The 22,583-nt window shown below is 41.9% G+C and overlaps 7 protein-coding genes across 7 annotated transcripts; 2 read left to right on the top strand and 5 right to left on the bottom strand.

Moving 5' to 3' along the window:
• Positions 1-1,001: 1,001 nt before the first annotated feature.
• SS1G_10410 (hypothetical protein) lies at positions 1,002-3,004 on the bottom strand (the record flags this gene model as incomplete). The annotated part of the gene is made up of 4 exons (XM_001588812.1): positions 1,002-1,099; positions 1,206-1,255; positions 1,665-2,100; positions 2,677-3,004. The coding sequence occupies 4 exons, from the start codon at positions 3,002-3,004 to the stop codon at positions 1,002-1,004; spliced, it is 912 nt and encodes a 303-aa protein (XP_001588862.1).
• Positions 3,005-3,606: 602 nt separating this feature from the next.
• On the bottom strand, positions 3,607-6,049 carry SS1G_10409 (hypothetical protein; the record flags this gene model as incomplete). The annotated part of the gene is made up of 8 exons (XM_001588811.1): positions 3,607-3,724; positions 3,913-3,945; positions 4,010-4,119; positions 4,497-4,619; positions 4,700-5,049; positions 5,141-5,902; positions 5,957-5,977; positions 6,031-6,049. 8 exons carry the CDS (start codon positions 6,047-6,049, stop codon positions 3,607-3,609), a joined length of 1,536 nt encoding a protein of 511 aa, XP_001588861.1.
• Positions 6,050-8,591: 2,542 nt separating this feature from the next.
• SS1G_10408 (hypothetical protein) lies at positions 8,592-9,746 on the bottom strand (the record flags this gene model as incomplete). The annotated part of the gene is made up of 3 exons (XM_001588810.1): positions 8,592-8,761; positions 8,811-9,630; positions 9,738-9,746. 3 exons carry the CDS (start codon positions 9,744-9,746, stop codon positions 8,592-8,594), a joined length of 999 nt encoding a protein of 332 aa, XP_001588860.1.
• Positions 9,747-10,190: 444 nt separating this feature from the next.
• SS1G_10407 (predicted protein) lies at positions 10,191-10,701 on the top strand (the record flags this gene model as incomplete). The annotated part of the gene is made up of 2 exons (XM_001588809.1): positions 10,191-10,440; positions 10,598-10,701. The coding sequence occupies 2 exons, from the start codon at positions 10,191-10,193 to the stop codon at positions 10,699-10,701; spliced, it is 354 nt and encodes a 117-aa protein (XP_001588859.1).
• Positions 10,702-11,655: 954 nt separating this feature from the next.
• SS1G_10406 (hypothetical protein) lies at positions 11,656-12,205 on the bottom strand (the record flags this gene model as incomplete). Its single annotated transcript, XM_001588808.1, has 2 exons — positions 11,656-11,850; positions 11,906-12,205. 2 exons carry the CDS (start codon positions 12,203-12,205, stop codon positions 11,656-11,658), a joined length of 495 nt encoding a protein of 164 aa, XP_001588858.1.
• A 1,683-nt stretch (positions 12,206-13,888) lies between these two features.
• On the bottom strand, positions 13,889-17,469 carry SS1G_10405 (hypothetical protein; the record flags this gene model as incomplete). Its single annotated transcript, XM_001588807.1, has 4 exons — positions 13,889-13,971; positions 14,066-15,619; positions 15,909-16,014; positions 16,195-17,469. 4 exons carry the CDS (start codon positions 17,467-17,469, stop codon positions 13,889-13,891), a joined length of 3,018 nt encoding a protein of 1,005 aa, XP_001588857.1.
• Positions 17,470-18,461: 992 nt separating this feature from the next.
• Positions 18,462-22,535, top strand: SS1G_10404 (hypothetical protein; the record flags this gene model as incomplete). The annotated part of the gene is made up of 3 exons (XM_001588806.1): positions 18,462-18,619; positions 19,188-22,348; positions 22,513-22,535. 3 exons carry the CDS (start codon positions 18,462-18,464, stop codon positions 22,533-22,535), a joined length of 3,342 nt encoding a protein of 1,113 aa, XP_001588856.1.
• Positions 22,536-22,583: the final 48 nt, after the last annotated feature.

Below are 22,583 nucleotides of genomic sequence, written 5' to 3'. Positions count from 1 at the left end.
TGCCGGCAAACACTTTGTTTGCCTGAACGAGTTTCCAAGTTTGCATGCTAATGATTTAACTCGTTTGTGCCTACCGTATTTTTTTGATATTCACGTGATATTAAAACCACATAACTTCGGAACTTGAGCCGACTGATTGATTGGCATAGCCATTGTAATATATATCATTGGTAGTAGGTACAGTTTAATCTAAATCTTGAGCCTCCAAGTTATTATATCCTCATCTACTGTCGAATAATTCTGCGGTCACGTGATATCAGAGACATGTAGGGTTGCTGACCGGACTTTGCAATGGTTTCTTCCAATATCCAATATGGAGTCTTGTTTGTTTCTTCAACATTATCGGTTTTACTGATATGATAGCATTGATATGTCAATATGTTACAAGTTCCCCTGACATTCTTGGAAGCATACGATATCGACGATCAGTCAATCGCAGTGTGTCCAAAATTTATGTGAGAAAAGGGAATAGTTTGAATTATCAATCCTCTAGCAAGTGCATGATTTCGCTTTCCCCCATTTCTTGAATGCAAGGTTTGAGATATGAAAAGGTATGAAGCTAGAAGTAAGATCTTAAAATACCATATACCCATCTGCCTAGCTAAGTATATAAATGCCACAAGATCACCAGCGAGATTGGAACGTATCCTATTTATCAGCTTCGATATATTCAAATCTAACATCACCAGGCATAAATTGACCTCGAGAAACTTGCTTACGAGTTTCAAAAATAAAAGTCACTTATACATGTCTTGCAGTTCTTCATTGCCTTTAATAAGATCTATCTTTTCTTCGAAGAACAATAACTAAATTACTGTTCTTACTTTTATACCCAGCTTTTGACTACTTACATTGGGCTATCCTCGAGCTCATAAATATCCCTTGCAACAGCGACCTCTTATTCTATAACATACCATACAACGAAACCCCAACTCGTCAATTATACACTGACAATAACTTTATTCCGACAACATCTCTCTATATAATACCCGCATATTTGACTACACCTTACTCTCTGAGCAAGCCATACATTCTATTACTCCAAGCGCGATATTTCTTCTTTCACCATAACCATAAAGATTTCCATTTCTTCGAATATCTAAAATCCAGTCAGAAGACGAGGATGAGTTGGGTGGATGTCAATCGCATAGCTGATTATATCTGTAGCATTTATCTTGAGTTCCTAAATACACTACTCTAAATACAATCTGAACACGCTTTTTGATACCCATAGTCACATTGGGTATTTTGGTTGCTGTGTCATCAGCTTATATCTTGTGTTTTCGGTTGCAGCTCTTGACATTTTTCAGGTTTGGACTTTGTAACTCATTCCTGGCCAGCTACTCCTGACAATTGTTTTCTCCTTTATCTTGGTAGTCAAGGTTATATTACTGTGTTTTGAAGCATAGGATGGGATAAGGAAGTGTTTCTCATGGAACAATATCAAGCTAGGAATCTGGATGTAGTAATGATTAGTAACTAGCTAGACTACGTATACTAAGTACTTCACTAATTCAACTAATACATATTTCATTAAACATTCCAATTTATCATATTTTCATTCATTTTCATATTCATACCCTTCATCTCAAACCCTATTTCTTATTCTTTCTAAACTAAAAAATTGTATGTAGGAAAAAGAAACCATGACAGTCTAACTATACCCATAAAGATTCCTTCTCAAACTCCAATTCTCCCCCTTCTCAATTGCATCAAGCCACGCCGTAAGCCGCTTCACAGACCACCCACCATCACAATGCTGCACCGCTATTTCAAAATCCGCTTTCCCAGCCCCTTTCGTAGACTCTTCGATCCATTCTGGTGCAATTTTCTGCATTTCGTCTAGGAAAAGTGTGCGGAGCATGGTCGATTCGTATTCTAAAAGGTGCTCCCAAAAGAGATCGTTAGTTCCTTCATTATCAAGTGCATCTGCTGCAGGTTCATTGGCGTCTTCCTCGTCTTCCGGAGCGTAGTTGTTTCTGTTCGGCTCCTCGTTTCTCTCCTTTCCTTTAAGGAATTCTGGAAAGTCGCAGGATTTCCAGAGTGGGAGTGTGGAGACGCACTCCCAGTCGATGATTCCGGTGATGGTACCCTCGTCGTCTATTAAGATATTTCGGGAAGATAAGTCGTCGTGGAAGAGCACAAATTACTCTGCAATGGAGTCAGTGGTAGGAAAAATGCTAGGTAGTAATTTAAGAAGTCTCTCAGCGAGGATTTTGGCGTCTTGCGCATCTTCAATCTCGTCTTCATCGTCGGTTGTCTTGAGGATTCTTTCTTGGTCGTCAATTACCAAGGTAAGACGGGCGCAGAGCCAGTCTTTGCTGTCGGTGAAGGGTCCTCGGGGTACATCTTTTGTAATGTGGTCTCCCCAGAAAAAGAACATTGACACTATTTGCCCCAGTGTAAGTGAAATCTGTTCTGAGTCTTGTGACGTTCCTTTGACACCAATTGATAATATACTGAAAGACAGATTCCGTTTCCTGAGTCGAGGTTCTGGGATAACAAATATGTTGCCGATAGCAGAAAACTTGTGCCGGAAAAGCTGGGCTTGGTATTGTGCAATTTGCTTGACCAGATTTTGTTTGGAATCTTTGGACAATTTCCTTCATTTCGTTCGCAAATTCCCGCCAGGTAACATAATCATTAGTATCCATTCGAACCCAAGCTCGTTCTCACTACTATCATCAAATGCAAGGATCTGTGGTACTGGGATATCTGTAGTTTGGCGAATGAAGTTGATAGTTGCTACCTCACTGTTTGTTTTATTGGAGGGGTCGACAGGCAATGTGACACGAACTAAGAAGCATCCATCTTCAATCTCGACTTTGTATAGTTTATTGAAAGCACCTTGAGCATAAAAGCTAAGATGGCAAAAATCATTTTCTTTGAGATTGAGGTGCTTTCGAGAGATTGATTCGACTTTGGCGATATCCGGCTCAGATGACCAACGTGGCTCGAGACCAAATGTCTCCGCCACCCATTCCAGTCCATCTTGTTTGATCATTTTGTGGCTGCAAAGGAATAATGATAACAAATCGAGGATGCTGAACTGTGAGATAATTGAACTGAGTATGAATAACAATCCGAAGCTCCACTGAAATGTGATTAGAGATTCCAACTGTATATTGCTGTATCAAAATTAACCAGACTGAAGTTAATACGGTGCTGGATTTCGGGCTTGGTTGTGAAGATGAAGGTTTCAAGACCCGTACAATTTTGTGATTTAAGGTTCGTGTAAAAAAAAAGTTATTGGCAAAAGGAAATCGGTGTGCAACAATCAACTCAACAGGTGTGTTTATCTCTTCTGGAAAATGGTTTCGAATGAAGTTATAACTTATGCATCAACACGGGATCACTCGTGTCTCGGTTAGTTCCTTGCAGACTTCCGCTCTTCTCGTTCAATGATGTTATTTATTATTGATAAAAGGCTGGCTTTTGTTGGCCAAGATTTGTTATTTAAACGGATAGGGCAAACGACTCAACTATAATATATATTGATGGCTAGTTCTCAGGGTTTTCATTTGTTTCCGCAATTTTGATTCGATTGTTTTGTCGTCAGCGGTTAATTCCTGGTGTTAATTGGGTTTATTATCCGACACAAACTAGTTATCTAGGATAACTGCTCAAGAAAGATAAGGCTCTTCTCAATTCAACTGTTATACAAGGATCCACAATCGTCACATGCATAATCTCTGGCGGATCTGTACCGGTGCTGTGCTTCAATCTATTCGGTCAGGGTAGACCTCTTGTCATAACCCTTGATCTTGCCTTCCACTATCTTGTGTCTGGTCGAGGCAGATTTTCAGGAATGTAAACTCAAGAAGTACTGGGTTTGCTCTCCTTCTATTATTTTCAGGGCCAGATATGCAGCATCGAAGACTTTTGTCCTTAAAAATTAAATGGCAGACATACCTTTTGCCATATTGGTGGTCGATATTCCTGCTCCTAGAACCGGGTAGCCTGTTTTGGGTTCAGTAATGATAGGCGACCATGGGACAAGGATACACACCCCCAGATGGACAAGGATCCTTGGCTTTGGGTGCTTGCCAACCAATCGACGAAATCATGAAGCGTAGCATCGATACTCCTAAGTGTTGGTGTTGTGATTGTGAGAGAACTCTAGCAGCTATAGGCCATACATATGATGAGTTGTTATGTAGATATTTCCAACTGTTGGTGATGAAAGCATCGAAAATCTACTTTTGACAGTTTTGAGAAAGATGCAAAAAGGTATAAAGTCGAGCATTTCTCATTGAAACCTTTTTTGAACTCATAAACTATTATTTTAACAGCTCCTCCTTCTTATTAAATTTCTCATATACCACCCCCAGGCACTTCTCCTGCTTTTCAATATGGGCAAAAACACCAAGAGAGTTGAAGACTTCATTGATGATATTCCAGACTTAGCCACCAGCATGCGCGCTAATCCACTGACCAAACAGAGCCGGATTCCTTGTTTGAAGGAAAACCGTCCCTGGTCCCGTGAACTTACACACTAGACCTTCTCCACTACTCAATCCACTGATGATACCTCCTGATGCTACACGCTCGAGTATGTATTTTGTATTCCAGGCGACCAGATGTCCATTATCGACTACGTAGCGTTCGCCTTCTTGTAGCTATTTGGGTGTTAGTTGGAAGAAAATGGAAAGAGTGGGAGGAGCAATGGGCAACAGGAGAAGAAAGCGGGGCAACATACATCCTTCCTAATAATGGCGCCAAAACTACTAATCCATAACAAACCGACCCCACTAATCTTATAAACGAATAGACCCTCTCCACTAAACATCGCCTTACCAATACCTTGTCTTTTATACTCCTTGATAACACCTTGTGTAGAAGCTAAATACGCATCTCTTCCCACACTCCATTGTTCATCACCGCTTAATCGAATATTCGTGATATCTCCTAATGATGAAGGAGCTAGGAGAAGTTCGCCTGGGCCAGTGAAAGTAGAATGGGTCATTTCACCACCGATGACAAGTTTCTTCACGGAGAACTTGATTGCACCTTTGAGGGTTATGGTTGGAGTCATGGCAATCATTGCGCCTTTGGTTGGGTTAGCAATTATTCTCTATCCCACTCCCACAACCACAAGATTTCATCAACAAAAAGATAGAGGAAAGAGGGGAAAACAAACCAGGTTTAACAGTCAACGGACACCCCATCGCCAACTGAATCGTCACAATACTATTTGTATCCCTGTGACTAATGCGATAACTCCCACCATTAAACGTGCCTACATCATCTTGAGTGGTACTTGCCCCTACAAAATGCGCTGCGCTGGGTGCCCCGTGATCCAAATTAATCGTAAGACTTGTATTTAGGGCTGGTTTTTCAGGTGGGTAGTCGCTTGTATTCTGATTGGGATAGAAACCTGGCTGTGCATAATTTGGAAGATTTGTTTCTTGAGGAGAGACGGCGGAGGAAGATGCATAGCTTTGTGATTGTTGAGGTGGGGGTGTATGGACTGGAAGAGTATGTTGACCACCGGAATAAGAAGGGCGATGGGAGAAATTTGGAGGGGACGCGTATTGTTGTTGTGGTTGTTGTTGGGGAGGAGTAGGTTGGGGGTTTGGAGGAGGGGTATAGCTTGTTGTGGAGGTAGATGGAGGTGGTGGGTAGAAGGCATGTGAGGGTTGAGCTGGGGGCGAGGTGGGTGGAGCGGCATATTTGAACGAGGTTTGGTTTGGGGGCGGAGATGTTGGAGGTGGTGCGTATGAATGTTGTTGTTGAGGTGAAGATGTTGGAGGTGGTGCATATTGTTGTTGTTGTTGTTGAGGTGGAGATGATGGTGGAGGTGCGTATTGTTGTTGCTGGGGTGAAGATGTTGGTGGAGGTGCGTATTGTTGCTGCTGAGGTGAAGATGTTGGAGGCGGTGCGTATTGTTGTTGTTGAGGAGCTTTAGTGAGAGGTTAGAAGGATATTTTTGGTTTATGAGTGGTCTTCTTCTTACCTCCATTACCTCCGGGAGGAGCTGTCGAAGTATTAGTTAGGTAATTTTTCTAGCAGGCTGACAATAGTACTCACGAGGATAGTATGCAGACATATTGATTGATTGATTCTAGTGATTAAGGAAATCCAAAACAAACAATCAAAAAGATCCAAAAGCTAGATCAGGTTATATCTGAGTTGTCGTCGTCAGAGGCTGAGAACCAGTCAGCATATCATACCATCGCAAACCATCTTACAAGCTCTAAACCTCTCCAGCTTGCCCCGCACTCAATCAACCATGCGAATTCTCAAGATGCAGGACTCACCTCTTCGATCAAAACCCAATATCGATGGTATTAACTCTCAGTTCAAGCTTCACAGACATCATTCAAACACGCATACCAAAAAAAATGGTGCACTCAACATGTTCATCGTGAAAACAGCAGCTGCCTTTCATCATATAAACCCACCGTTCATCCCATGCATCTGCCCCAAGCTCCTACATACCCTGTTCAGTCCCCGGATTGGCCGGTGCGGTTCTTGGTGTGGGCTATGCTATTTCGGTTATCACTTGTAAACCAATCATTATTCCAGGATCAAATTAGAAGCTTTGATCTTTTTATATTGACATCGATCAAAAATGGATTCAAAATATCCCGAGCGCTTAAATATTAAATATACTCCGTATACTGGATGACGCGGTTCAGATGCATATAAGCTAGGTTAAATACAGAGTTCATGCTATCTTTGAGTTCTACTTGTGTTTTGGTTTTAAAGATATTTATACTCTTACAAGTTATCACATTTCATCTATATAACTTTCATCACACGATAAATACCCTGCTTCAGTCTTTTCTAACCTCACTACACACCCGGTCCCGCATATAAGATTCTATGGCCCTCTTTGAGCCTGGTTATGAGGTACCTAATACCTATTCTAGATACTCGTTCATTTACTCTTTAGAATATGTGAGTTGATGACAATCTTAATACACAGTCTACTTTTATTAGCGATGTTCCCCATGAGCTCCCGACGACTTCATTCATATATCTGCAACGTTAACAGATATAGCTAATTTTCAAACTTCAAAACTCCCAATGTAATATGTTTATTAGAATGCTACTCTAGAGTAGAAGCTTCGAGTACAATACTATATTCAAATAAACTAGGGGTAGATGAAAACTCTCTACGGAATTGTACAAGAAACTTCCCCTGATATATACATGAAATATATCGACATTCGACAAAGGAGACGAGCCATGCATCAGAATAAAGTCTGAGACTATTTTACCATACAGCTCGAATCGGAATAATGAGCAATGTTAAAGATATACAAATCTGAAAGGTCATTCCATTATCAAATTTCACAAGCAAACTGAGTAGTTTGTTGAAACTGTTCATAATCAACTCTCTTCTTTTTTCTCTCCTGCCTAGCTTCTACGCGCATATAAGATGAATCCAAATATCCAGTTTAAGCAAAAATCTGTACGTCTATAGCAGTCCCAACACATATAGACTGTGAAGAAGAAGAGTAAGGTAGCCACAGAAGGAAACATAACCTATTCATAGGTGTATAGCGATAGCTCCAAAACACACAGCCTTGACGTCGACTTGAATACACCTTGAAGACCAAAATCAATTCTCTATCTTCACACTCAAATGGTAATCTTATTAGGGACCAGAAACTTATACTACCAGCAAATATGAACTCCGCCCGTGCGATTTGTGTGCACCCTCTGCTTTCTGTTTTTTTTTTCCCCGGGGAGGGGGGGGACCTTTTTGTGGCCGATTTCCAAAAGGTCCCCCCCCCCCCCGGGTCCCCGGGAACGGGCCCCCCTCCCCCCTTTTTTCCAAAAGATTTTTTAAAAAAAAAACCCAGAATTTTTTAACCCCCAAAAATTCTTTTCAAAATTAAAAAACCCCCCTTTTCTTTTTAAACCCCCAACAAACGGGGGGTTGAGATCCCACGAGGGGGGGGGTGGGCGGGTCCCCCCCCAAAAAAAGTAAAAATTTTCCAAAAAGGCGCTTTTTTGGGGGTTTTTTTTCCCTCCCTTTTATCCCCCCCTTTATCTTTCAATTTTCCTTTTTTTCCCCCCCCCCCCCCCCCCCCCCCCCCCCAAACACCCTCAACATACTTCGATTTACTGAACATCAACACAAACCTCAACATAATCTTCAACTTCAACACTCCCCTCCCCCTCCATATCCCTAATCAACTTACCAATTCTAAAGCTCTAGATCTTATAAACTATCCTCATGATTGTCTTCAACAACCAATGTCAAAAGTTGACTGTGAAAGACAAAACTAATATCTTTCTCGAATCTAAAACCTCGCGGGAAAGTTCAAACGGTGAAATTAAAAGGGTTTTTATACTTCCAGCTCAGAGCCTCTCTCTGTGGATATGGATATGGATATAGATAATCTATCAGGAAACCAAGGATTACTGACAAGACAAGATATATGTTATTATCAGCAGCATCATTATCACCATCATCATCATCAAAAGATAACATATCCGAAAACACGCAAACCCATCAAGAAATCATATAATTATCAAATTTGTATTCTGAAATTGAAACATGTGTTATCGAATCATTCAGATAGCTAACTAGGTAATCAAAGTAGGTAGAGCTATGATACATATGATAAAACCTCTTAACCTTGCTGCCTTCTTCTCTTGCCAACTTGTGCAGAAAATCCAGTCTTGATAGCAGTAACCGAACGCCTAGAACCGCAAGAATTGCAAGTGATGAAGAACAATCTGTTTTCTCCCTTGTTCAATTCTGTATCTGGGGAGCGACAAGTCTTGCATGTTACATACTCCACTGTAAAGGATGTTAGTAAAGCTTTTGAAAATGAGAATGTTAAACGTACTGATATATTTCCTCAAAACATTTTCAATTTGCTTTTGTTGAAAGCGACCCTTGATAACCAAACGTCTGCTACCATCGACGGAACCGTTGGTACCCAATTCAGCGAACAGATATTGAGTAACATGTTCATCAGTTCTCTTCATACGCTTGCAAATCTCGGCGATGTTGGCAAAGATAGTCTTCTTGTTTCCTTCACGCAGACATTGTGGAGGAGGAATCTTATAACTCTTTGAACCGGAAGATGCGTGATCGGGGTTCTTTTGGGCGAGCAAGGTGAAGAATCGAGAGAGAAGTTGTTCGTAAGGAATTAATTTCGTCTCATCGTGTGCCCAGATACCAGTTCCCTTCATCATATCACCCTCATCGACCGGGGTCTCCTCGGCAGCCTTCTCTCCATCGTCGTTGAGATTCGCGGCTGCAAGTCGAGCTGTGAAATCATCTTCGCTATCCTTAGGCTTCTTGCTGCTCTTCTTCTTCTTCTTCATAGTCGAAAGATCAAGACCACCATCTGCAGCAGCTTCATCACCTCCCTCCTCACCCTCATCCACCTTCTTGCTCTTCTTCTTCTTCTTCTTCATCAACGACAAATCGCCCAATCCATCATCTTCGTTATTTGCGGTCGCTTCATCGCCATTGCCTTGGAAAGGATCAGTAAATGCGCCCAAAGCCTTGGAGAGTGGCGGCGTACTAGGTGAGTGGGACTGCGCCGTCTCTTTGGTATCGTCGTGCCCGTCTTCCTTCATTGTGACTTCTCCGTTTTCGTCTACGATTGTAGTTCCGTCGCTGAAAGCTACCGATTTGCGCGGCTTGACATCAACCTCCTGATACAGTGTTAGAAACGTGGAATTGTTTGCCTTAAATCAAAGCAAGATTTAGGTGGGGTGAAAGTGATTCATAAATGAAAAATCAAGGAGAAATCCTAACTTACGTCGGCCATGATTGCGGTAGTGAATGTCTCAAAATTATATTCTGACTGTGATGTTATGGGTACGCTCCGTCGTTTTTATACTCGGAAAGTGATATGGTGGTTCTTTCTTCGAAACAAAAGTTTTGGAAACTTGCCCACGGCTATCAATTGATGACTCAAACCTTGAAAGCCTTGTTGAAGCCTTTTAAATTAGGCATAAAGAGGGATCAAAGGCCGCCACACGTGACTCCATTGAATGCGCCAACGGAAGTCGTAACAAATGGGCGCCAAGTTTGAGCTCCCAGTACGAAATTACTAGGCATTTATATCCCTCCCAAAGACTCCTCTCACCCCTCAATGGATCGCCAGATCCCTCTTCGGCGATAGCGAATTTCATTTTCTTTCTATGCTTCTTCTAGCAGCTTAACAAACCCTTTGCACCTTCCACATTCATCCATCTACCATTCAGCAAAAATGTCCCTCTCTGCCTCAGATTCATATCTCCATGCCTCCGCCCATTCTCAGGATCAACTCGATGAGCTCCGCGAATTAGATTCTTTGCCTTCCTCTATTGATAGTTCCGATTATGCCTCTTCAGATGAGGGAGAAGAATCCGATGCTCAGAAGGAATGGGAAGCCAGTTTACAGCAGTTGGAAATGATGCTTACTATGGTGATTGTGCCATGGGTTGGGAAATACTTTGGAAGGAAATTTGCTTATTGGAGTATGTCCTCCTACTTTTTCTATTACTTTTTACTTCTTTCTTCTTGCTCTCTTGATTTTTGCTGGAGCGGACATGAGGAGATGTGAATCATCTCCCCTTCTAGGGAGACTATATATGCAAGGATATTGGCTAATAAATCCCCATTATCTGCAAATAGGTTGGGCAAAATATATGACATGGAAGTATCCAGTCACCGTCGAAATAACCAGTAAACCAGCCTTTGAAGGAGCTGGAGCCGTGGAAGCTGCAGCCTCATTATGAGTAAAGCCGAGGGATTTGAGTCTAAAGCTAGCGAGGCTGAAGAAAGCAAATACGAAAGAAGATATTCACGAATGCAAATCGCAGACTCGAGGGGAATATTCGAGTGAACTTATGAATACGAGACTCATGAGCATGAGATCCTGTGAACTAGAGAAGCTAGGCGGAGAAGTCTCAAGCATCAGATGTCTCATTCAGAAGAGAGTTCTCGGTAAATCATCAAAGGGGCATCCCGACGCAGCTATTATGGCATTGGGATTGGCGTTTATAGACGATGCATGTGGAGGTACATGGCCGATATCTGACATCTTGGCTGGGCATATTGTTTATAGAGGGGATTGCTTGAGTGCAGGCAAGACATGTACATGATTTAGTTCACTCGGTACATATGAATATGAGATACACATTTTCGAAGGATTCTTGTTTTCCATATATACACATCGAAGGAGTAGCAGTCTATGATTGAAAGTTATATTTGAACTATACATCTCTTCCCCCTCCATTTCCACGTCTCTGAAGCCAATTTCGCACTCTCCCAAGGTTAATTCTAGAACATGCACATTTCGATAGAATATTGCTCAGTATATTAAAACATCGAATAGAATTGTTTCATTAACTATGGTATTATTAAATCCATCTTCCCGTTTATACTGTACATATTAAAAATCCTTCCGAAGTACCCACTTGCCCCTCCCTACGTCATAAACATCATTTACAAAGCTTTTACTCCTGAACCCAACATCGAAGAGCAATTCCTCAATAACCGACCCTCTATCTTTACTAACCGCGAAAAGCGGACTTTCGCCGCAACTGGCTTTGAGATATTGATATAGACTCACATTTCCTGTCTTGAAGATTTGTTAGATGAAGTTTTCGGAGCAGCGGAGGATGGAGGATGGAGGATGGAGGATAGAGGATGAAGAGGAAACTACTAACCTATCGATTCCTAGTTCCTCCTTAGACTTGGGTCATAGTTGGTCCAGTGCGAGCGCCACCACGACGACGCATGCTTGTACTAGAGCCCTTCATTAAATCCACAGCGAGCGACGCAGTGAACAAAGCAAACGAGAACCAGATAAACGCCGTAGCAGCTTGAAGCTCACGGCATCGACCCGTCGAGCCCTGCGTTAACTGATTGGTAAGGACATAACGCTATATGATGATCAGTAAGAGTATCCATTAATACACCTCGAAAGAGGAAACTTACTCTATTACTACAACTGTGGACATGCAGATAGCTAGCCAGAATAATACCAGACAGGAGATTGAAAAGTAAGGCAGCGCCATCCATAATGGCAAGAATAAGGGTATGTGCAAGAGATTCGACGAATGCAGCTGCTAGACCGTACAGAACGACGATCATAGAGACTACAGTTGTGAACATGGCAAAGTTGACGCTTTTGTTGCCGAAACGCTGGATATCTATTGCAGCGGCGATGAGAGCGAGCGAAATAAGTACGGTGACGAATTGAGCACTTCTCAAACCGATTTGGGCTATTGAAGGCATTTTGATATGGATGTTGTGGTTTCTATTCCAAAGGGATTTATGTATATGTTTGAGAAATGTGAGGGTATGATTTGAAAACTGGCGGGTTCTGATTGCTGATATGAAAAGTTGTATAGAAAGTAGTAGTATAAAGGAAAACAGAAACGGATTTCAAAGAGAGGGGTTCCCAAATGTATATGGGAAGTATGAGTAAGCTCTACGCTAGAAAGCTCTGATTCGTGTGATGATGATGGTGATGTTGATGATTCCAGGGATTATTTAGTTTTGGGATTACTTTTCTTTCTGAGGTGAGGTTCCTTGACACGCTGTGCTGGTGTGATGTTAGGGTGTGAATATGACGATTTTGATGGAAGCTTGGCTAGATCGAGTACAGTGCGATGTTTATCAGGTATAGGTGGGTAAGGAAAGGTGGAATGAATGGTCCTTGTATGTGTGGATTGTGCGGGAGGATCGTGGGGTATTTGTATTTGATATGTTTGATTTTGGATTGAATGAGTAATAGGTAGGTAGTAGGTAGGTTTGTATCAAAGGAAATGATAATGGATCGATGAGGATTTTCTGAGTATTTATTTCGTAGGAAGGGTGTTTTATTATTATTATTATGTCAAATTTGTGGTATTGGATGGAATGATTTCCTTTTTTGTTATGTCGAGCTTGAAAGAAAGATATGAATGCAATGATCTGATTTCTAGTTGATTTTTTTGATTGTACATGGAAATGCTCCTCTCATTGTGTGGCGTCATATTTTACTACTATGACCTTGTGTGATCGGATCAGATAGACTGCTTGAATAACCTTAATAGTAATAAGTAACGCAATAATATCAATAACAGTTATCATCAAAAGTTTCCTCTCTAGGATATAGTAACTTAACACTTACGCTTTCTTACTTCCTCCCACGCACACCATAAATAATACCACCCTCACAATAAATCTTCTTCTCTAAGTATCAAATCCATCTAATACTCCGCAAACATCGCCCCTACACAATAAGTAAAGACTACATTCCAACCTACAACCCCGAAACAAAGAGAAATCTCCCAAAACTTGGAACCCATTTCGATGAAATCATCGATTTGGAAACGCCTAGACCTTCCTTGTATCCCGTCTATAACCTTATGTACCTAGTACGTACCTATGTAAACCCAATCAATCAAAAGGAAAAAAAAAAAAACATCCCGAAAAATATACATCACAAAACAAGAAAATCGTCCAAGCTCCGTAGGTATATAATTGGTTGATATTGCGTACTATAGATACCTACTATTGTATCTACTGTATTCAAGTAGAGTAAAATACAGTATTCTGTACGTAGATCTGGAGAACGGATGCGCGGACGGGTGAGGGTGTGCGTGCAAATCATCTAGAACTAGGGGTGTTTCGGTAGTTGTAGGAACCTTTGGCTGATGCTAATACTAATGCTGATGTAATTTTTTAATTCCGTAGACTCCGTGGAGGATTTGGTGGGGAAGTAACGTTATTTATCTACTGGGGGGTGGATTTGCGGATATATATACTCGATGCTCTATCTTTGTATAGATACTAGGTATATAGGTATTTGTTTGTATCTTTCCTAGTAATCTGGATTTTATTATTATAATTACATTACTAGAAATTTAAATATAATAAAATTATATTAATCTTACTTGAAAATGTCTTTTCTAGATCTTTTTCTTTCTTTAGTTATGGAATGATATAGGAATGGGATTTGTGATATCCAGCAAAGTTGAGTACCCCACTTTCGGACCACCCCTCTTTTGGACCACCTAAAAATATATATATATATGAATTTTAAACTTCAATAACTCAACCACTATTCAACTTCAATACAATCCCCTGTATTGTCAGTTTCATAAATACTATCAGAGTCTTTTATCTCAATTTCCCGATCACCAGCTTCAATTTGAGCTTGATATATAGCTTCTATCCCTGCAAACCTCGAATTTGGACTAGTTTTTACCATCCTTCTTTTTTTAGGTATAATCTCTTCTAATTTTTGCTCCAATTGCTTTATTCGTTTCTTGGACTGTACAAGTTCATAGTCCTTAGCATCAAATCCTTTTTGAATCTTTCGAAAAAGCAGCCGGCGAGTTGGAATATCGGTCTCATCAACTTTCTCCATTATATCAGCATATTTTCGAATATCACTTCCTTTTTGAGGGGTTTTCCATGCAATAAAAGATGAATGTATATTCCATTGAAGCTCGGGATCATCATCTGAAACAGGATTTTGATATACAACCTCTTGATTACTGTTTTCGAGCAATAATCTGGACAAAAGAGGTTTAGCGCGGTTTTGAGGCCATAAACCTGAAGCCTTCCACCCAGAAGTGATATTTCGAAGTGTTAAAGCTTTTAATCTAGCATTCTGATAGCAGGCAAGAAAGTTTCTTTTGCCAATGGGAGTAGAATCCGTCAATGAATCGAGAGTATTGAGGTGGTATCGATATTCTTTTTTCAGAGGTGAAAATATTGATAAATCAAGAGGTTGTAGTACATGCGATGTATGGGGTGGTAAAAATAAGAGGTGTATATTATTCTTGAAGCATTCAAGCATAAATTGAGTGGTTTCATGGCTTCCATGCCCATCCAAAACAAGGAGTCTTGCTTCTTTCGGTCGAGTTGGTGCTGATTGTGGTATAAACACCTCTTTTAGCCATTCCAAACCTGTAGAATCCGTAGTCCACCCATTATCTGTAGCAGTGAACTCCCACCCTTCATAGTTATCAAGTTTAATGGGAAACCATTGTTGTTGAAGTGTTTTACCTTTGAATATAACCAAAGGTAAAAGTGCTCTTCCCGTAGCTGAGATACACTCAATAAAAGAGGTCCACGTTCTTGAACCGGGTTGCTTTTTCTGAATAAAACGTCGCTTTGAACTCCCAAGTACCATACCATTGAGACCTTGGCCTTCCATTATACCAGCTTCATCCATATTCCATCTGTTTTCGGGCTTGATATACTTAATTGCTGGTAAATCCAACTTTTCAAAGAACTTGCTTATAATTTCGGTAGTTGCACCATTGATACGGGCATTATCGATTTTATATTGCCTTTTAGTCTTAATCTCTGGGTTTCTTTCCAAAAAACTATGTATCCATCGCTTGCCAAGAGATAAATCACCTCCTTCGAGGTTGAGAATGGACTCTCCTAATTCTCGTATTTGACGATGGGTAGGGCTAGTTCCTAGGGCTTCCTGTACTAAAATCCAATTTGCTAGAGCTCTCTCCTGCACAGGAGCTATCTTCTGTAGGTTTTGTGCACCTTTTTTATGTGAAAGGTGGCCATTTATACGGTTGTGTAAAGTGGTGCGGGGAATACCATATTCTGAGCAAGCCTTACGCATAGACATGCCTCCTGCAATCGCAAAAAGTGCTGCAGCAATATCATCTTCAGTATAAGGCTTTGTCATAGCTTAATTGATAATGTATTAAAATCTTATATCAATTGAATAAGTGGTTGTTGATTTATTAAAGATGAAGTTGGGAGGTAGTGCTTAAAATGGGGTAAGATTTTAGGTGGTCCAAAAGAGGGGTGGTCCGAAAGTGGGGTACTCAACTAAGTACCTACCTAGGTCGACTCGAAGTTACATGGAAACTCGATCCATGTTTTGTTGTCTGAATTTTAGAGCTTATAAGTCTATTAAATGATGATCATTGACCGGAGATTTTACTGCCGAGCCAAGATGCATAACCTTACCTACCTAGTTTATGGGTTCTTAGCTCTGTGGATGAAATAGGTGGAGGGGTTTTTGATACTTGGGGAGGGGCAGATGAGGTGTTGTTTAATGCTGCTAGTATTACATATAGCTTGATATTATCTATAGAAACTATTCGGTATCTGGAAGGAATAGCTTCCATAACCTATAGGAGCTACTAAGTACATGATCTAAATAACTTTCGGCTCTTCTTCTACCGGCCAAGCCCCTGATATACCCGTATATTACTGGATTAGTCTCTTCAATATCAAAACAGGTATTCATATAGTACAGTAAAAGAAGATTTTCTTCGTTCATTTTCAACTTCGGGCTCCTCGCTCTCAGCCCTCTCTACGTATCGAACAAGATAATCTCCTCCGATCCCGGCAGAAATCGTACCGCCAGTTATTAAACATCCGTTAACAAACCACCACCAACAATCTTTCACACTCTTCAAGTTGACCTTTTTGATCATGACGGCTAAAGTGACAGCAGCACCACCACATCCACCAACGAAAAAGACTGGTCCTGCTCCAACAGCAACACCAGCTGCTGTTAATAATCCAATCTGAGTTATGGCGAGTCCGGTCAAGATTTGTTTGGTTTGAGCATCATGTCGTAATGCGATACTTTTGATTCCTGCTTTGGCATCATCTTTGATATCCATATGCGCATATATCATATCGTATAAAACCGTCCATGCCACATTCGAGGCATATAGAAATCCGGTTGCTGTCAAAGCAGCACTATCAGAGAGAAGATCAATTCCAAGAGCTGGAAATCCCATGATTGCGCCCCAGGAGAATGTTAATCCTAAGACAAATTGCGGATAATGAGTGACACGTTTAGCGAGCGGATACGCAGCCACGAAAAGTAAACTTGGGGTAGCATAGAAGAAGCATTGGTAGGGAAATTGAAGAAGGATTGCGAGGCCAGCGAAAAGTTGACCTCCGGTAAAGACTAAGGCTTTGAATGGAGAGACGGCTCCTCGAGCAATGGGACGTAATCGGGTTCGAGTAACATTTGGATCTAGGTTTCGGTCCCAGAGGTCATTGATGGTGCATCCTGCACCACGCATGATCAAAGCACCGCTGAAGAATAAAAGAGATGTTCCCACGACGGTAAGTGGTGAGACCATGGGGACAGTTAATGGAGCCGCCAGTAAAGTTGAAAAGAGACATGGAAAGAATAGGTAATATGTTCCTGCTGGCTTGTCTAGTCTGATGAGTTCGGCATATGGTACCCAAGGAGATGGAAGTTTTGATAAAAGACCAGTAGTTGGCGGTACGTAAGGTGTAAGAACAGGTGATGGAACATCTTCAGTTATGTTAGAGACTTTTGCATCGCTCATAGTTGCCGAAATGGCTCTCGCTTTGATATTGTGAAGGTTTCTTCCATGTTGGCTTCGGACACTTTTGCTTGTTTCCTTTTTGGACAGGTACGAGCAAGTGGTTATCTTTGAATAATTGACAGGTATTCTAAGTGAGGGCCTCTGACTCCAGGAGATATTTTGGAAGAGAGTATTCCGGCAGCCTCCCGGCAAGCTGAATATGCCGCATCTAGGCATCATTGAATGAGATGGACAATAACCACTACCTCTTGTTAGTTTGATAGAAACATACTCCTTTTTCTGTAAGCTTTTAAAAAGGAACCTCAACTTGTGGTGAAGACACACTCAGAGACACTCTTCAACTATTTACATCTTTGAGGCTCTGGTGACCGATGGTAACGTTTATCATTTTATGTTACATCTGAACCTTTTGATATGAATTGACTAGATTCCTTCTCGTGTGTGAATGTAGAGCTTTATGAATATCGCTTGATACCCCGAACTCGAATGAAAACTGCAATGCTACTTCTCATTCCCACAACATGACAGAACTTCATTGCTGTAGAATTAAAGGGCTTTTACTTTATTTGCAAATGAATGGATAAACTTACTTCGCACAGTCAATATCAATTCCTAATATCTGATCTTCAATTCATCCCCATCCTCTTTTTTGTCTTTCTTCTCCAGAAAATTCTGACTAATAAAATGATAGATTATTGACAAGGATTTAGGCTAGGTGGTAAGGCGCCCGGAAAATGGTGGAATGGCCCAGTAGCGCGTTGCTTTACTGTGCAGGGAATTGGAAAAAGCACTCGCCTCGCGTCTACAAGGAACTCCCTCGTAAATTTCAGATCGCGATAACTACAGTCAGTATGGTACTTATCAATTTAATTCACAACCACTCTCACGGAATTTACAAACAAACCTTTCACTATCCTTCTTGGGGCATCTCGAGACATTGCTTCCTACTTCACACAAAATCTGTACCGCGATTTTCAGTCATTATCAAAGCTACTTCCTCCATTCTCAAGCTTGCGACATCTGATTATTGATACAAACGCGACCAGCCTCGACTTTGGCATCCATCACATTTTAGCTTCTACCATCCCCGCATATTCCACATCCCGCAAATCCAAATAATTCTACTATGCAACTCTAGCTACGTCGATAGTAAGGCCTATCTTGTAGTCTTTAAGACGTACATTGAGGTTTTAACCCAGCTTGTCGCAATGCCTTCGCAGCAACATCCAAGAGCACAATTTGTGCCTCTTTCACCTAACATCGATCTCGACGCCCTGGTGAATGATAATCCAAGCTTCGATCATGTTCGCAGACTCCCTCAGGCCGATTTGGAAGCACACACTGTACAGAGTCTGGAGCAATTAGTGTATGTTTATGTTATTCAAGAAGGTCGACCCCTGGTTTTGGAAGGTTGGGGTTCATATATTCCACCTTGGTTATTTTCTGCAAAATGGTTAGAGGAAAATTACGGTAAAGAAGGTGAATGATCTGGTCCTCTTGTTGATAGCACGATTCCTGACCTTAACTTTACTTTTAGTGCAAAAGGTTCGAGATATTACCAGTGGCATTGATCTTCAAATGACTATGGGACATTACCTGCGTTCGATGGGCCAATTAGCGAATCAATTTACCCCTCAAACCTACCGAGACCCGAAAAGACAACGACTGTATTTAAAAGATATTGACTGTCCAACTGAATGGGAAGAGAATTTGAAAGACGTTTTGCCTGAAGCTTTTTTCTACCTAAACGATTGTATTGAGTCGCGCACTGGTGGTGATGGAGCAATCCGCGAGCCCAACGAATTTGGCCAGATGAGATTTGGAAAAGGGGTTGCGCCCGCAGGCGACCTGATGAGCAGTCTTCCAAAGGATATGCGAGCCTTGAATATGATGTGTTATATTGGACACGAAGGTACTTATACTCCCGCTCACAGAGAAATGTGCGCAAGTTTGGGACACAATCTTATGGTTGAAACTTCGGGTGGTAATGATGGAGAAATCCCTGGGAGCTCAATCTGGTTCATGACCGAATCTAAAGAAAGAGAAATGGTATCGGAATGGTTCATCTCTAAACTTGGTCATGATATAGAAGTCGAGAAACATTTTGCACAACTGAATGCCTGGAGAAAAGCCCCATTTAATGTTTGGGTGACGGAGCAAAGGGTCGGAGACCTTATTTTGATTCCACCTCTTGCTCCCCACCAGGTTTGGAATCGCGGAACACGAACGATGAAAGCTGCATGGAATCGAACAACCGTCGATACACTTGAGCTTGCCATTCACGAGGCACTTCCACGTGCTCGCCTTGTTTGTCGAGATGAGCAATACAAGAACAAGGCCATCATTTACTATACCCTAGATAAGTACTATCGCTTACTTTCACGAGATACAGTTGAACCAAAAATGTGGATGAGACCTGGAAGTCGAATACGGCAGGTCATGGAAGATTTCAAACGCCTATTCAAACTCTATACAGAAGTGCTAATCAGTGAGCTATTCTCTCGCTCGCGCCCCGAAAGGAACGTAGAATACCTACCATACGACTCGAACGTTACTTGCTCATACTGTAGATGCAATATCTTCAACCGCTTCTTGACATGCAAATCATGTATCCTGACCGCTGATACTGGAGAGGAGGAAGATACGTACGACGTTTGCATGGAGTGTTACGCCATGGGTCGCTCCTGTGCTTGCATTTCTTGTTTGGAGTGGGTAGAGCAATGGAAAGAAGCTGAACTCAGAGAGAACTATGAATTATGGCGTAAAGTGGTATTAAGCTTCGAAGATCCTCATGAAAATTCACCTAAATCGTTGGAAGAAGAGAGAGACAAAACAGGCAAAAAAAGTGTTGCTCAGATATGTCAAGAACAACTTGCCATCCGACCATGGAAAGATATCACCAAGCCAGATGTAATTGAACCATTAGACGGCGAATCAGACGTTGAGCCAGAAGTTGATGATGAAGGGCGTTTGAAGAAACCGTACAGAAAGCCCTCTAGAAGAGGTAGAATCCAGGCCACGAAAAACAAGACAAGCAGTTGCCATATCTGCTGCCATCACCACTGGAATTGGCAATCAGCGCGCTGCTCTACCTGCTCCTCATCCTATTGCTATGGAACCTTGTGGAGAGCGTTTGACTTGATGCCTCAAACGGTAATGGAGATGGAAAACTGGGAATGTCCAAAATGTCTGAAGATGTGCTCATGCGCACGATGTCGAAGAGATTCGAAGCAAACACCATACACTCCCAAAGGAACACTTCTTGGACACGATACCAAGAAGGTAGCCGATTACAGGAGCATTGAGAGTCTAGTTGACTTTGCGAAAACAAATCTTCCCTGGTTGAGACACGAAGATGAAAATCAACCAGATCCTCAAGAAACGGGAAGAATGCGGAGATTGAGAGAAAAGGCTGAGAGGGACAAAGCACAAGAGCCTACTATTGACAATAGTTATCTTGGATTTGGGGAGGAGGCTTTCTTTCGTGCGGACGACCCAGAGGATAACCATTTTAACACCATGGCAGATATTGATCCTTCACTTCGTGATGACACAAATCAATCACCTCACACTCAGACTAATGGATTTCATTCAGCTTGGGATCAGACTCAGGAGGCTCCTGAATATAGTATTGAGGAGCAGCTTCATCAGCAATTAGGAGCTCTTGACGCACACCATGATCTAGACGATAATTATCATGCAGAAATGCATGATCCTAGTGAATCAGCGCAATGTCCATCAAGACTTTTAGCAACAGTAGCACCTATGGTTTCAACAGAAGCAGCGCCACCCAAACCTCAAACACCTGAACCAGCTAGCATGATGGGTGAAGATTACTACCCGACAGAAATTGGCATAGACGGCATCCTCTACGATTCTCCAAAATCTGACTCGGAGCCAAATGAAATGGTAACCGTGAATCCTGCAGATCTTTTAGCTTCACTTGATCAGTTCCGCAATGTAGCAAAAAAGAGAAAACGACTCAATTCCGAAGGCATTCCAGAGGATGATGACGAGGATGTGGAATTCTTCACTTCCAAGCGTCAAAGGAAAGTTAAACCTAGGAATACAATCGTTACAGACATAAAACAAGAGAGTATTTCTCGATCTGCGCATCGTCCGTCGCGCGTTAATAAACGCCAAGATTACACCGAGCCTTCATTAGCAGATGTAGAGAATTTGTTAAGTTCGGAAGAAGAGTCAGAACCACATTCGACCTCGCGACAGAGCTTAGCGCGCACAGTTGGTCAGGAAAATGATGATGTCGATCTCGCCGCAAAGGCTTTTGGTTATATAATTAAAGGTCAGACAACAAACAGTGCTGGCAGTACACCCGCATCTAATGGTAAGAAAAAGCGTGGTCGCCCGAGCACAGCATCTAAAATAGCTGCGTCATCTGGCCCGTCAAAGCAATCTGCGTCGGTTAAAGCTTCTCGGAAGTCTACTTGGCTTTCAAGAAACGAAGGCGCAAATGATGAGGAAGAGTATCCTTCTGAGTTACCAGCAACGAGAACCAGAAGCTCGCGTCATAGTGCGCCATTTGAAAGGAAGTCGAGGACTACTCGGCAAGCTGTCACTGGTGCTTCAGGCGATGGAAGTGGAGCCGAAGCAGAGAGTGATGATCCTTTTGAGGACCGACCTAGGAAGACACGGAGAACCCGCCAAAGCACAGTGCAAAGAGAGCCACAATCACGCATTAATATGTCAGACAACGGATCCGAGGAAGCTACTAACGACTATGGCCGTGAGATCAGTGATGGTAGTCTCTTCGGTAATGATGCGGATAATGTCGTCAGTCCAGTTAGCCCGGAGATGTCTGAAGATGAAGATCAGAAAATTGATAATGGTGCCGAAGATCCTGATAATAAGGGCACAGCAGCAAAAACCCGCAAAGCACCATTGGCAGAATCCTCTATCCATACATCTATTGAGGGACCAGTGATTGCCAAGAAGCGAAGAGGGCGACCACCAAAGAAAGCACCAAATACACGAATTCCTTCACGCCCTGCTCAAACAATGCCCAAGTTACGATCTCCATCCTCGTCTAAATCACCTCCACCTCCTGGTGGCTCTAATTCCATTATCGGTAGACCTAGTCAGTTTCTTTCACTTCGTGAGAAGCTTGCCCTTAAAGGGAAGAAGGTCAAGATTGTTTCGCAACAATCAAAGCAAAAGACGAACGGCGAGCAACAGCAAAATCAGTCAGCTACGCCAACTTCCAAGGATACCTCATCTCCAGCAGTTGATTCTGGCAATAAGTCGCCTGTATTCACTCCAATTAATGGTATATATCCTCATGACGCAACATCCCTGCCAAAGACACTTTCTGG

Source organism: Sclerotinia sclerotiorum, genomic scaffold (genome assembly GCF_000146945.2).
Source record: "Sclerotinia sclerotiorum 1980 UF-70 scaffold_15 genomic scaffold, whole genome shotgun sequence".
NCBI lineage: Eukaryota > Fungi > Ascomycota > Leotiomycetes > Helotiales > Sclerotiniaceae > Sclerotinia > Sclerotinia sclerotiorum.
Note: the sequence above shows the minus strand (reverse complement) of the source record. Positions and strands in the feature narration are given on the sequence as shown.